This window comes from Montipora capricornis, chromosome 3, assembly GCF_036669925.1.
Source record: "Montipora capricornis isolate CH-2021 chromosome 3, ASM3666992v2, whole genome shotgun sequence".
NCBI lineage: Eukaryota > Metazoa > Cnidaria > Anthozoa > Scleractinia > Acroporidae > Montipora > Montipora capricornis.
The window spans coordinates 21061826-21076825 of NC_090885.1; the positions used below are offsets into that span (position 1 = coordinate 21061826).

Below are 15000 nucleotides of genomic sequence, written 5' to 3' on the forward strand. Positions count from 1 at the left end.
CCCTGCCAGCAGAACCTTTCTTAACTCAAAGAGAAAGAAAGGACTCTGCAGAAATTGTTTAAAGTCTTTATTGAATATGTGCAAGTCATTGCTTGGAGACAGTTTCAAATCCACTGCCAAGTCTTGATTGCACTCCTAGACACCATATTGATTTTCTTACTGAAGGCTCGGTTTTGACCTTCGTCTTGTCAAAAATGTCATACCCAAAAATTTGGGCCGCTGCAGCGACTTTAAAGACCTGATACAATTTCTGCAGAGCCTCAGATTTTTGCTCTCCTCCTGGTGAGTTTTAGAGAGGCTCTGTTCCCAGGGTGGCAAGGTCTGCTCTGAACTGCAGACAAGTACAAAATGATAAAAATAATTTGCCATTTCACCTGTCAACTTCTAGAAAGAATCCTAGATACTTACATGATTGACATTGTAGTAAGCAGGACCCATGGTAATGTCATGGTTTGGTATGTCCTGTGGTCGCAGACTTCCATCTGGTGCTTCTTCATATCCGTATGCTTTACCAGGTGATGGAATGGAAGGGGGATCTGGTTTTCTCTGAAATGTTATGCGACTCGTCTTGTATATCTGGAGAGACAGGAGATGCTCACATCACACAACATTGATTTATTTTGAAAAATTTAGTATACAACATGATGATTGTGAAAGGAACATCCTAATTTTTAAGTTTGTGTTTCAAATTGGGGGATAACTAATGCAAAGTATTCAGAAGCCAAGTACGTAGCTAAGCCAGCCTAACAATTATTTTTTTTGAGGAGGGGGAATTCATGATCATCAAAGTTTTATGTAAAGTGTTTATGTTCCTGAACTTTAGTACCATTTTAGTAACCACATAATTATTTGCTTACTCAAAACTACCTCCCCTTTATGATAATTAATCCTTTGTCTCTAATATAAGTCTAGAGTGACAATATAGACTTAACACTGTACTCTGTCTAATGCCAGATGATTTTACCCATCAATAGTCCGGGGTCCCTTAGAGGTGAATAAGGGTTAAAGAAGACCATACAACCATCATGATAATTGTTTTTTTCATGAGGGAAAAAGAACTCGGTATCCAAAAATAAAAAATAATCTCTCTTTAAAATAGCAGCTCTTCTATGAAGCTACACTGTACATTCCAGGAATTTAATGCAGTAACCACTAATGGAAGGTGAGTGCTCTTAAACCACTATGATTTGTAACCTAATGCCACCCAAACTCAAATCTCTTAACCCTTTCACTCCCAATAGTGCCACTTATAGATTTTACTCTGTCTAACGCCAGACAATTTTACTCGTCAATGGGGAACCCCACGGGGCTGAAAGGGTTAAACCATTGACTCCTGGAGGTGAGACTTAACAGATTTTACTCTGTCTAATGTCAGACAATTTTACTGGTCAACTGGGGGTGTCCTGTGGCGCCTGCGGAGTGAATTGGTTAATCAAGCCCTTAAATCTGGTGGAGCAAAGCAGTTCTAGTCTCCAGTGTAGTAATAACATTCATGAAGGAAAAATAAATAACTATTACAACGCTAGTCTGACTTACTGAGCCATCCTTCATGCCTTCATTAACTAACAACTCAGGAGGCAGTTCTCTCTGGGCATACTTCTCCTTTAGCCAATCACTGCGCTTTTGCAAATTATAAGCTCCAGGTCCGGGTGTATAAGATGCTTTACCAACAAATCTGGAAGACTAATTTACAAAAAAGTAACATTGTTAACATAAATTAAAGTAGAGATGGCACATTGTATGAAATGAGCTTGTTTAGCACTGGTTGCTTTGTGGAGACTGTGAGGCAGCAGCAAGGCAAGGCAAGTCTGCTTACAAGCCAGTGGCCCAACACGCCGGAGCCTTAAACCCCAGTTTCCGTAGCATGAAGCAACTAGGAGTATTTCTACTCCCCCCTGGATGGGATGGTAGTCCATCGGAGGGCCAGCCCTAGCATTAAATTCGCCGGCACCCATTCATACACCTGGGTGGAGAGAGGCACCGTGAGGCAGCAGCAAACCCACAAAAACAACTGATCATGTTGGAAGTCAGAGGAATGGTTCCCATTCCTTGTTTTACTCTCCTCTGAAACCAACAAAACCGCCAGCTATGAAAGGCTAGTTCTAAAGTTTAATCATTTGCAGGTGTAGATGTTGTGGTTCAATTTTTTTCTTGGTTTAAAAATTTTCAAACCAGTTCAATTTTCATTTTTCTTTGTCTAATATTTATCGTCATAATCTGAAACAAAGGAATATAAAAAAATTGAATTAGGAAAAAAATTGAGCCACAACATACACATGTGGGCAGCCCATTTTCCTCAGTCACTTAGAAATGTGGTCAAGCAGAGGTGACAGCACACTGTAACTGCTAAGAACACACGTGCCATAGTGCCTCACTAGTCCCCCCCCCCCTTCTCCCTCCCTTCCCTACAGTAATCAGTGATAATTATCTCTGTTAAGGGGAACTGGGGATCTTGCAGAAGGTGGATGTGCCGTATCTTGTAAAACATCTGTGCCTGTACTGGCTGGGTGTTCTATTCCTAGGAGTGAGGGAGTTTCCTCAGTCTAATGCCAGACGATTTTTCTTGTCAACAGGTTAACAACCTCTCGTATTCACCCAAAAACATGTCCCAATCCACTCAGAAACTATGTCCCTGTTAACCCATTGACTCCTAGGAGTGAAACTTAATAGATTTTATTTTGTCTAACCCCAGCCAATTTTACTTGTCAGTGGCGGGTGGTTCCGAAGTCACTGGGTTATAATTACAGCTGGAGGAAGTGCTGCTTTTATGGAGGTTGATGGGAAGAGGTAAGGTAATCAATATCGTTAAATGAATGATGGCCGGCGGACTGGTTAGTGGTTGGTGACAGGTGGAAAATGATTGGAAGCTTGGTTGGGTTGGTGTCTTGTAGTGGAATGGATAGCAGGGAACAGCTAATGTGCTGTAACGAAAACCTTCCCTCTGGTTACGAAGAGGAAATTAGGAGGGATAATCTACCATTCCGTTTATATTAAAGGCACTTTAATATATTATGTGATTTTTGTTAAAGCAAACTGATGCAATAATTATTTTTTTCACTGCAAATTCGCTTGGAAAGTCTAGATGTGATTTTGCCCAGGCAATGACAAATTTTCCCTGCTAGCAGAGGTCTCTTTTTATGTTCACTAGGCTTTTTATGTTTGTTAACCTCTGCCATGGGTCAAAATTCACTGTGTTGAGCATGCGCGGAGGTTACTGAGCAACCGATTTCCTCACATGATACATCATGTTGTGTGGGCTCTCTCTTCTCCCCGTACTCATTAGCACAGCAAACGCAAATGACGAAAATATTAATTGTGTTTAGTTGATGCAACAAATTCGCAAAAAAAAAAAAAAAAACACGTACAGTAGACAGGCCTGAAGACAGGCAGTTCTCTACAGTGGAAAAAAACAAAAGAAAGGAAGGCTAACATTAATTTACTGACCCTGTTGGCCAATGTGCTTCCTCCTTTCACTCTCTCAGCAACAATGGCTGGATCATACTGGCCAGGACCTGGTGCAGCCATGATGCTGTCACCGACATCAAGGAATGTCTCCCGTGCCGTCATGGACAAGAATGGCGCATATCCATCTGCTGTATACAAGAGAAATTACACAGCATTAGACAAACTGGATAGTCGCAACTAAAGCCGATGACACACGGTCCAACATCCTGCAACACAGCAAGTGTTGAACAATGTTGCTCAGACGTTTTGAACGGAATAGAGCTGGTCTCTATTTGCGTTCAACAACGTTTAACGTGTTGAATGGCATAATTATATCAACATTCAACATGGAATGACACACTGTTCAACATTTGTTCAACAGATGTTGAAACATGTGTCACCGGCTTAAAGCTGCTTAAGAATTGATGAATGAATGCGCCTGTGGCCGCAAATAAAAGCTCCTCCTTTGAGCAGTGGCCGTAGTGACCCTGTCTGCAAACTTCCTTATGGTACGATCGTAAACTACATGTATATGAAACTGAAAGCCATTTCTCTTTGTAAATTATAAGTCATCTCAAAATAGACGTTAATTTTATTGTAACTCAGTTGTAAAAGACCGTATATCTAAGGTTGAGAGAAGATTTGTAATCTTTTAACTAAGTATAGATGTGTCAGCAATTTGTCTGCGGGCAATTGGTCTTGTATTCTTGAATAGAGTTGATTTAACATACAGGATTGGCGACGATTTTTTGACCGTAAGATAAAATAAAATTGCTGATACAAACTGTATTTTGTAGGTGCAGATTCAGGAGGTTCGTAGGAGCCAGGCCCAACACTGCGTCCTGTGCTATCAGCTGGTTTAGTTAACGTTCTTGGAGCTCGATCATACATTTTTAGGAGCTTAAAATCACAACACACTCAAAAGCTAAACCTTTATCACCAAAACATGGCGGATTCTTGTTGTTATGGAAACAATTCTCTCTCTCCCAAACAGACTGGTACCAAATCAACGATTGCGTGGTGATAGTCTGTGTGAGTGTGTGAGTGGGATTGGGCTGCAGTGAGATGTTCCTTTGGAGAGAGAAGAAATAGTCTGATGGAACCGGTTACATAGGAAAGAAATTGATTTGAGCCTCCCTATGATGAAATTATGAACAAAATGATTATCAATCATATTTTTTTCTGGAAGAATAAAAACTCCCGTTGCACACCTCTTCCCTGAGAGACCATGCGCGGGAAAGAAAGAAAAAGCGAGGTTACATAGATTGTGTTCGAACAACTTGTAGCAAGATGTTTCGTCGACAGTGTTTCCAGCAGGTAAGACTTGCACCGCACCGTACCGCATTGGACGTACGATTTGAGCTTTACATTTATCTTTCGATTCTGAAATTGTTTGTGTGGACATCTCCATGTCAATTTAACAGCTCAAACGTTTCGCAGCAAGATGTGAGGGAGACCTACCTCGAAGAAGCGGGAAATGTAAGCCTGACCTTGAGTTATGGAACATTAAATCAGTTGCTTTTGAGATGGAAGGACGATACGATGTCCCGTTTTGTTAATCAACGAGCTACCAGTGACAAGGCGCTTTTCTACAATCCCGCGCTTGTACAAACTTTGTCACGTACCCCAGCCCTGTTTTATTGATATCCACCTCCACCCATCCCCCCTTTACCTAGGGATAAGTGAGGGGATGCCAAGGTTGACTTGTATTAAGAGAAGAATATTGCAAAATTTATCAGAGGAAATACAAAAGTTGGCTTACTCGATATTAATTAGAATGATACCATACAAGTGGATAGGACTTTAGTCATGTTACATGTATGCTCAAGATGATCGTAAGTACTAAACGGAAATGAAAGGGCTTCCTGTTATTTCCTCTGGCAGAGTGGAAAATTCAGTCAATCTGGGGCGGATCTAGAGGGGAATTCCCCCTCTCCCCTCCCCTCCATGATCTCTGAGAGTACTAATACAACTTGTATTCTGGAAGAAGGAAAAAACGTCACCAGTCAGCTACTGTAACCCCATTCCTTAGTGGTGTATCCCCTCCTAAGAAAAAATCTGGGATCCGCCCCTGGTCAATGACCTTTTCTTTTATTACGTTGGAAGGGGAAACCCTTTTTATTTTCACACGGCCCAGTCCACAGGGGAAAAGCAACACTCAGAGTTTCTATATGCAGTAAAAACTTAGCTGCTTAAACTTGGGTTGCCATTTTCACCCCCCTTAGCTTTGCCGTTCCTTTCCTCGTTTGACCAATAGCTTTACCATAATAAATTGCTACTGATTACTTTGCATGGTTTGTCAACAATAGTCTACAACAAATACTTGGCAGCACACTTTCCTTCTGAAGAAATTTAAGAATACCCACATAATTTGCACAATTTATCAGAGGAACACACATGATTTGCACAACTGATTTGTGTAACTGGATCAAGATGCTTGTCTAATGTTAGAATGTCATGATTGATTCCCAGGCCTTAACAGCGTCCAACTGATTGGTTACTCTGGCAGTGATCCATTGCAAGGCAGTAATGAATTTCAGCCAACAAAATTCAGTTTAGCAACAACAGTTTACTACAAATCAAGAGATGGTAAGAAAAGTTACAGCCAAACTGCATCTAGCACACCAACTGAGTTTTGGCAAAATTCAAATGAACATTCAAAGTCCTCTCTTATGCCTACATGTATGGCATTTGAATTGAATCTTGATCATTTTTCAATCTCGGCCCCAGAGCTCTTCTCTTGACTAAGGGAGAGAAGTGCTTTGGGGAACCCTGAAACAAAGCGTTTTTTCATTGGTTTTCGTGAAGGGCAATCAAAAGCGTCTCTAATTGGTGCATTCATGTTAGCGCAAGGAATTAGCAGGCACCGTGAGGTTCAATTAGCCATTTTTTGGCTATAAGAACCCTGCAGCACATGTTCTTCTACATAGATGTAGTTTCCCAGAGCCTTGGGGCGATCTGAGGCTCTGGTGATGAGAATGGACCATTTTTCTCAAATTCTCTGTGAAAGAATAATTATTTCTTAGCGAACAATAATAATTTCATGGGCTAAAATAGTTGAATACTCTAATACAAAGACATTTTTATCTTGGGCATTTTGTTTTTGCATTTCAGACCATGTGATGTTACTCTAGGGAACAGTTTCTTTCAAATATCGTCTGAGAAAATATAGGGAAAATTCCCTTTGAACTTTACATAATCTGGAATGGAAAAACCAAACGTAAAATTTAAAAAGGTCTGTTTATTGGTCTTTGTATGACATAGCTTAATTTGAATCAAAGGATTGTATGCTATAGACTCTTTTGGTTTTTTGGAAATTTGTAAAATCATTACCAAAGTTTGAGAGGTAAAGGCTGATCTTCAATAACAACATAGGAATAAGCACAAGTGACATAAGCTGGCACTTAAACTTGTCATTTATAATTCTTCCTGTCTTTTTTTCCTCAGAAGTGGTACTACCACTGAGTTTTTGTATGTTGTGAGTACTTTAATTTGTGAGCACCAACCTTAGGTGGCACCTCTCTTTCCAGTGATCTCTGCAGCCCAAGTCAAAACAAAACTTGAGAAAAATAAGACAGAGAAACTTTCACTGGCTTTTGTAATTCTTTTGAAGAGAAAAATGTAAGCGACAGTTCATTTCTGAAGAAATGACACTGTGAAGAATGGTAAATTGGCAAAAACCAGTTTTGTGTATGCTTTGGGTAAATTCTCAGTTTGTTAAAAGGGAAAGATCTTTGTGTCAAGTTTATCAACTAGGCTTGAGGATTTTGATATAGGCAACAGTCATTACAAATCATTGTTCCAGTTATATTATTTACATGAACTTATTATTGTGGTTGTTTGTGTTAATATTTTGAAGAAAAACTGGAAAGCAGGACTGAATGGCACAACATATCAGTTTTTAAACCTTCACTTCAAGAAAAAGTAAATGCATACATCAGGAAAGGGTATGTTAAATCTTATCCAGCATTATTGACCTTGTCATTATCTTGTTAGCCCTGATATTTTTTGAGTCGGATGAATGATTGTTTAAAGTTAGTTTTAAGTTTGAATATGGTCTATACCCTGTTTCTGTGTTAAAGATATCATGCAGTGGCAGATCCGGGGGAGGGGCCTGGAGGGCTGCCCCTCCCCCCCCCCCCCCCCATTATTTTTGGATTTAAAAGTAAAGCCCTTTTAAAATGTCTTGCACTTTTTGCAGACAATACAACAAAGACTGCAAAAGAGCGGAATCTTTTATTTTTTGAGAGTGTCCACCCACCCCCCTCCCCCCTAAATTTTGGTCTGGATCTGCCACTGTCATGTAGTAATTGCTTGTCATTGTTTCAGTCCCTTGGGCAAGTTGCAAAGTTATGGCTGTTTCACCAAGTGGCTAAATTTGCAGTGCGTACACCTATTTCCATCAAAATAATCCTTGCAAAATTTTTGCACTTGTATTATGGTTCATTTGCAGAACAAGGCTTTTTGTCCAAGGGTCAATACAGTACAGCAACTATGTAGATCAGGAGGGAATCAAGCGATACAACACAAGCATTGTGCCAAGTATGTGTCCTTTGAATGTTTTAATTAAATTTTAAATAATAATAATTATTATTTTTTGGAAGGACCATGAAGATCCAAGATTAAGTAAGATAATGTTCAGTCAGAGTGGATTCTTTTTGCAGCAGAGATGAACAGATCTGATGGCAGTAGCCAAACAATATTAGCCCATTGACTCCCAGGGGCTCCCCATTGACGAGTAAAATTGTCTGGCATTAGACAGATTAAAATACTAAGTCTGGCCGGTTTAGGCCGGTTTGGAGGTCAAAGGGTCAAAGGTCCACCTTCAACCGACAGGCATTGCGTACTGCGGAACAATTTTCACATATGAAAATCCAGCCAAATTTGAAATGCATCCAATCAGATTTCTGCGGTAACCAATGCGAATTTTCATAGCAAAAGCAAACGGGGAAAAAGCCTGTCGGTTAAAGGTGGGCCTTTAAATTCTCATCAGCAATTAACCTGCTAGTTTGAAGAAACATCTGGAGGTGAAAGTTGCAGAGTGGGATGGGGGGGGGGGGGGTGGAGAGGGGAGTCTCGGGACTCAGCTATTGAAGGAGATGCTGTGCAAGGTACAGCCAAGTATGATGTTCACAGTCTGAGATTGCCACCTTTATACTTAGGATAGCTTTTCTGCTTTTGGCTTACAACTTGGGACAGGTCACCTCGTTTTCAATCACAGTTGATTTGGCAAAGATTCACCTATATCAGTTCAGTTATTAAAACATCTTTGGTCTCTTTTATTTACAGATGATATTATTGTTCTTTCTCAACCAGTTTCCATGGACGAAGCTGGCTATTAACATGTCAACCAGGAATCTCTTCTATTTTATTAAATTAATACTTGTGTAGATTAGTAGGATTTATGATTGGTCAGTTAATCATAAAATGTAGATGATATACCATTCAACTACAAATGTGTTAAAATGCTATAATATTTTGAAGTACATATCACTTCCACAAGCTCTTGCTAGAATATTATTCTGCACATGTTTAAGGCATACTTTTGTTGATTTCTTCTAAAAACTCTCCCCTTTCCCTTTCATTGGCCTTGAGAGATGAGGGAACTAGCCATAGTTTGTAAACACAGACAAGCAAGGAAAGGGTATCAGCTCATTCCATACCGGATTGGCATCACAAACTACTTTGCTCCCCTGTTTTCAAAGAACTTTCCCAATGAAAAGTTGTTTAGACATTTTTTTGTTGTTAGTAAAAAGCCATGCAATGTCAGGTTCAGGGCCTTAAGCATCCTACTTTCACTGAGTGGGTTTCCAAAAGTGCCAAAGTAATGGGAAAATTTGTTCGTTGTATCGGGGTCTTGTTGTACACTTGATCGTCATCATGTTGTGTTTACAATACAATACAATACAACTTTATTTCACTACGCTAGCCACACACAACAAAAGCTGGTTTCCAGGTGGGGCGTAGGTAAACACGTTACAATAAAGTATATATATATATATATATATATATATTTAAAATAGAAGTATATTACATAGAATCAGTGCGATCCAGTAGAAGGCATGGAGGGCGAGGAGGCAAGTTTGCGTTTGAAATCAAAAAGCGATTTTGCGGTCTTTGCCTCATAGGAAAGATTATTCCAGAGCATTGCACCACTATACTTAAAGCTGCGCTTCAAACAATTTGTGTATGGCCTTGGAAGTGCTAAATCAGTCTCGATATTCCTAAGATTGTAATTTATGTTAGTATCATTCAGCTTTACAAAAGAGTTACTCAGTTGGGGGGCAAATAGATCAGATAAATCTCCAGATGTAGTGTTCAAATTATATGTTGACCCAACAATCATTAACTTAGTTTTGAGAGGGTGGAATTGGAGCTTATTAACAGTGAGCCAGTCGCTTAGATTTTTTAAATCAGAATTTATATTATTGGCAAGTGCGCCAATATCAAAACTAGGGGTAAAGATTTGAGTATCGTCTGCATATAAACAGGGGGTAGTGAATTTTAAACAATTTGGTAAATCATTTATGTAGATAAGGAAAAGGAGAGGGCCAGGAATAGAGCCTTGGGGAACTCCACAGAGTAAGTTACTTTGAGAAGATAAGCAACCATTTATTAAACATTGTTGTTGTCGGGCAGTAAGGTAAGACTTGAACCACATCAATTCTCTATCAGGGACTCCATAAAACTTAACTTTCTCTAGTAAAATCGAATGATCAACTGAGTCGAAGGCCTTACGAATATCAAGAAAAACTACACCTGTCAATTTTCCCTTATCCATATTATCAGACCAATCATCGCACATTTGAATCAACGCCGAGACAGTCGAGTGGAGAGGGCGGAAACCAGACTGGAATTTAGAGAGAACAGAATTAACTTTCAAATAGTGATAAATTTACGTATTATTGGCAGGATTGAAATGGGTCTATAATTTCCCATATCACGACGGTCATTGCCTTTATAGACACGCGCGCATTTTTCCAGTCATCAATAAAAATTCCAGAGGAAAGTGACAAATTAAATATAAAAGTCAAAGATGGAGCAATTATACTAGACGCGATTTTAAGGACCTTGGCAGGAATCTTATCAAGGCCAGTGCTTTTCGACACCTTTAAGTTTTTTAGCGTAAGCGCGACATTTTCCACTGGTATATTAGAGAATCGAAAGGCTGAAAAACTATTCTGAATGTTGCTGAGATATGTGTTAACGCTATTGGAGGACCTTTTCGTTGATTCAGCGGCCAAAGTTGGTCTTATGTTTACAAAGAAATCATTAAATGACTCGGAAATACCTTTATCGTCGGAAACAATTTTATCGTTAACAAGAATATCATTGACAGGGGAAGATTTATTACCTTCGCCTGTAAGTGAATTTATTAATTTCCAGCCCGCCTTAGGGTCAGAGCCTTGGACGCATCGATTTTCAGGCGAAAGTAGTCAGATTTCGCTTTACGCATCATACAATTTACCTTATTCCTGGCAGATTGATAAAGTATCCAGTGGTTGTGCGAGCCGTGTGTCTTTTATGGTAATCTCGTTCCTTCATCATTTTCTTTATGTCAAACGTGAGCCATGGTACTGATGATTGTCTCACGCATATGTCTGATAGGGGCATGGTGATCTAAAATTGCATTAAAATCAGACTTCCATGCTTGCCAAGCTAAGTTAGGGTCGTCAAAACATTCGACATTTTGCCACGAGGCCCTATTAAGGTCATTAATAAAATCCACTCCGACAAAATGTTTGAAATTTCGAACTTCTTTAATAATGGGTCTAGTTTTGGGTACAGCAAACTTTCGTACCGCATAAATTAGACTGTGATCTGAAATCCCTAGGTGAATAACTCCAGAGGTTGCTACATTGTCGACCATATTTGTAAGAATTAAATCAATAGTAGTGGCCGAGGATTTAGTAACTCGGGTGCGCCCTTTGATTAGTTGCTCAGTCTAACTGATAAACTGAGGATATGAACTGCAGGGTTCGAGTGTGTACATCAAGGGGTGTTTTGGCATAGTCAGAGTTAATATCCCCCATGAGAATCAGTTGCTTATGTTCGATATCACAACGGCTTATCGTCCTTATCCGAGAAGACTTGAAAGTCTAACCATTTGCGGTAATTACAAAGGCAGCACTTTCTCCTCAGTTATTTAAAGACCTCATGGCAGCCCGGTGCTCAACCAACTGAGCCACTGGTGCGCGGTATGGTAAACATATAAACAGAACTGTTCTTTCCAGGAAGTGGCCGACTTGGCAATGTACCTTTTTACATGAAATTTTCGCGACATGTTTAATTCGCAGCCGGAGAATAGCTAGTTTGGTCTCCCTTTCGGCCTCGTCTTTCTCAAAGGCGTTAATAATTCATATTATTATACATTGGTGTCACCAGCTCGATTTTGATTGGCTATAAGCACGCAGCTAATTCTTGCTTGCTCTGTTTCTCTTACGTCATACCTACAAACAATAGATTTTATATATGTAGAATTGACGTCATACCTACAGACAATAGTTTTATGCATGCAGAAGTGACATCACCAAACACACTAACCAGCAGTTTGATCAGTTTTGTCATGGCGGAGCTCAGCTCAGGAATATGCATAATGAAACAATTATTGAATTCGGTCTTCGCATGTTAGCGATAATTATCAAGGCCTCAGTTTGTGTTATCCGCCTTCGCCTTCGGCAGATAACACAAACTTTGGCCTTGATAATTATCGCTAACATGCTCAACCTCATCCAATAATTGTTAATTGTTATAAAGGTGAATCTTTTCCCCAAACAGCGCGCGCTCTCATTGGTTACTTCGAGGTCACATGACATCTAACAATAAAAAATGTTTCCCGCCAGAAGTTTCTGAGCGGGCAACAGTGCAAAATCTATGACGTCAGAGGGTAACAGTGCACTGTTACCTGCTGTTGCACGTTTTTCTTTTTGTGTTATATAACAAATCACTTAATGACTGACCCATCGGAAAACAGTTCATTTTTTTTCTCTCGAATGTCAGTGCTTCCCTCGGCTGCGCCTCGGGGAAACATTGAGATTCTTGGGAAATAAAATGAACTGTTTTCCTCGGGACCAGTCATTAATTAAGTGTTTAATGTTATTATTCAATCGGAGTGTCCCATTTTGGTCAGGTGCATCATCTTGATACCCAATGAAACTACAGATCAAGAACGTACGCCTGAGTTCGTTCAAAAACTGATCAAGACACAGATCAAGACATTTGAATTTAAATGAACCTTTCCACTAATAAACCTTCGGAAAAAAAAAAGCACATATAAAAATAAGCTACCCGCAAACAATGCATTTTAAATTTCCCGAATATTCGACATAAAACTTTCGCAGTACTTTTTATGATTAGGGTCCAGGAGCCGGTTGCTCGAAGCCTGGTTAGCGCTAACCGTTGGTTAAGGGCGGTGCCTACTAATTCGGAGGTATTTTTGCGCGGTTTACTGAATATGCGGGAAAAGCAGATCTTAACAAGTGTTATTGAAATCCAAAAAGAAAATTGGCGGTAACCACGCATTTTTCGAAGATAATTAATAAACAATATATGAAAAAAGCTTTTAAAGACAAAGCAATGTATGGAGGTCTTTTCCAAATTAAAGCTTAATTATAATTATCTCTGAAAAAATGCGTGGTTACCCCCAATTTTCTTTTTAGATACCAAGAGCACTTGCTAAGTTCTGCTTTCTCCGCATAGTTTTAAACCGCGCAAAAATATCCCTGTATTAATAAGCACCACCCATAGGAAATCCGAGTATCTCGAGATGCGCAGAACGTATGCGCAATAATAATAGTAGGTACCGTCCTCAAAGGAGCAGTGTCATCGGTGGTGCATGCGTGACAGCAAGCCAAAATTTTCAAAACATTTGCCAACCTTTTCAAAGGAGTGTGTGGGGAGTGAATATCTTACACAATCAAAGCCACCCGTGGTCACTTTAGTGAACCAAATATCCTGTGGCGTTCAGAAACAAATGACCCCAAATTCACTATATTTTCGTTGTTAAAAAATGTTGCTGTTATTCATCGTGGTGAAGTACAATAAGCAGGATATTCCGCTGTGATTGGTTGGTTTTCACCGAAACAGCGAGGATCGAAATGCACCAATCCCTGCTGCTGAAAGTGACCATGTCGTGAGACAAACGAGAATACTTTATTATTATTTTCGTTGTTGCTCTTTGCTCCTTTTTTTCTTTGATTTTGTTGTTTTGAAGGGGATTTGATCGTGTTACCATGTCGAGTCGTGGCGGCCATCGAGTTGGAAGCGAACAAATAGTGATTCAGTCTCCTCAAGAAAGCAAAACAAGAGCAGTCAAAATACCAATACAGCATTTATAATGAAGAAAAACTTTTTAAGACACGAATTCATGAGAAATTCGACGTATGGTGTAATCGAAGCGCGAGCTGTTCCACCATTGCCAAGGATCGAAGTCCATCTTCGTATTTCATTTCTAGGGAGTCGCTTAAATGTTAGAGACCACCCCATCATCGTTTGTTGATAACACATTTACTATCTTCGCTCTAAAATGTCTATTTGAACATTTTGAAGAAAAAAACTGCATTTAGATGAGAGGAACTGGGTGCACTGGTTGTGTTTATTTGTTGCACGAATTATAAAACCGCAAGCGGTGAGTAAAACACGGGTAAATTTTTTCGCTTCTTGACGTCTTTCGACTTCAAAGTCGTTTCTTGGAAATAAATACACTTTCTGAAATGGCATCTTAATCTTGATAATATGTCTGGTTTATCACAGAGAAAAAAATATTTATGTGTGAGTGCTTGAACCGCCGACAGAGTTCCCGCTCACACTTCACTGAATTCAGCCGTGTCACGCAGAAAACAAACATGGCAGTATTTGTGTTCGATTTTATTTCTTGGACTCCAAATCAGCGATAACAGATAAATTTGCCTTTTAGTGCCTTTCTAAAGCTGTATTTAGTCTAGACTTAAACAGCTGCGCATGCCATCGTATGACACTGCCCCTTTAAGAGGTATCAAAACTCATAGGTTAACATGATATTTAACGCTGGTTAGCGCTAACCATGCTTCGAGCAACCCGGGCCAGAGCATTAAAACGAATATGGACACCCAATAGGTCAGCTACAGAGCATCCATTTCGGCAATATCTGCACTCAAGGCTTGAACCGTGTGTAGTTCGTAGTATTTGAAAAGTCCACCGCAATCTAAAACCGGCAGTTGACCTGGCCTCATTTGTTCAGTTGATCTTTGCCTCATTTGCATTGACCTTGCGCAGTCGGAGAGAAGTCTTTGATTTGTGAAACCCGTGCGGAACGCTATTCGAGTCTTCGACCTTTAGACTTCAAATACATACATTCAATTTTGATGGGGTGCTCGGATGATAGCATTGGTCGACCGAGAAAAGGCCCTCTTGCTGCCATTATGACGCGTGATCGCCGAGAAAAATAAACAAAAGTTTTTATCTAAAATTATTGTCTGCTAGGTTCTTTTTATAACTGGCCCTCGTTAAAGCAATGATGTCAAGGAAAGCAGCCGAATCCACTTGGATATCGTTGTCTCCGCGTCCAATTGCAGAAAA

At 39.8% G+C, this 15000-nt stretch overlaps 2 protein-coding genes across 2 annotated transcripts in view; one reads left to right on the forward strand and one right to left on the reverse strand.

The window, feature by feature from the left end:
• The window catches only part of LOC138042524 (sperm-tail PG-rich repeat-containing protein 2-like), an 18520-nt gene extending 14109 nt beyond the window's left edge, over positions 1 to 4411 (reverse strand). Inside the window, exons 1-4 of the mRNA XM_068888442.1 lie at positions 4230 to 4411; positions 3445 to 3593; positions 1537 to 1683; positions 409 to 576 (exon numbers count right to left, since the gene is read on the reverse strand). Coding sequence (XP_068744543.1) covers positions 409 to 576; positions 1537 to 1683; positions 3445 to 3593; positions 4230 to 4335 — 570 coding nt within the window. The 5' untranslated portion in view covers positions 4336 to 4411. The remainder of the gene's footprint in view (positions 1 to 408; positions 577 to 1536; positions 1684 to 3444; positions 3594 to 4229) is intronic.
• Positions 4412 to 4495: 84 nt separating this feature from the next.
• LOC138042525 (single-stranded DNA-binding protein, mitochondrial-like) lies at positions 4496 to 10740 on the forward strand. Its single transcript, XM_068888443.1, has 6 exons — positions 4496 to 4761; positions 4869 to 4923; positions 5917 to 6033; positions 7304 to 7391; positions 7898 to 7986; positions 8734 to 10740. Exons 1-6 carry the CDS (start codon positions 4735 to 4737, stop codon positions 8784 to 8786), a joined length of 429 nt encoding a protein of 142 aa, XP_068744544.1. The 5' UTR covers positions 4496 to 4734; the 3' UTR covers positions 8787 to 10740.
• Positions 10741 to 15000: the final 4260 nt, after the last annotated feature.

Excerpts from the sequence above, each read along its gene's own strand:
- LOC138042525 (XM_068888443.1), top strand. The coding sequence starts at position 4,735 with ATGTTTCGTCGACAGTGTTTCCAGCAG. Across the intron at positions 4,762-4,868 it reads GTCGACAGTGTTTCCAGCAG|CTCAAACGTTTCGCAGCAAG; the intron begins GTAAGACTTGCA and ends TCAATTTAACAG. Across the intron at positions 7,987-8,733 it reads CAACACAAGCATTGTGCCAA|ATGATATTATTGTTCTTTCT; the intron begins GTATGTGTCCTT and ends TTTTATTTACAG.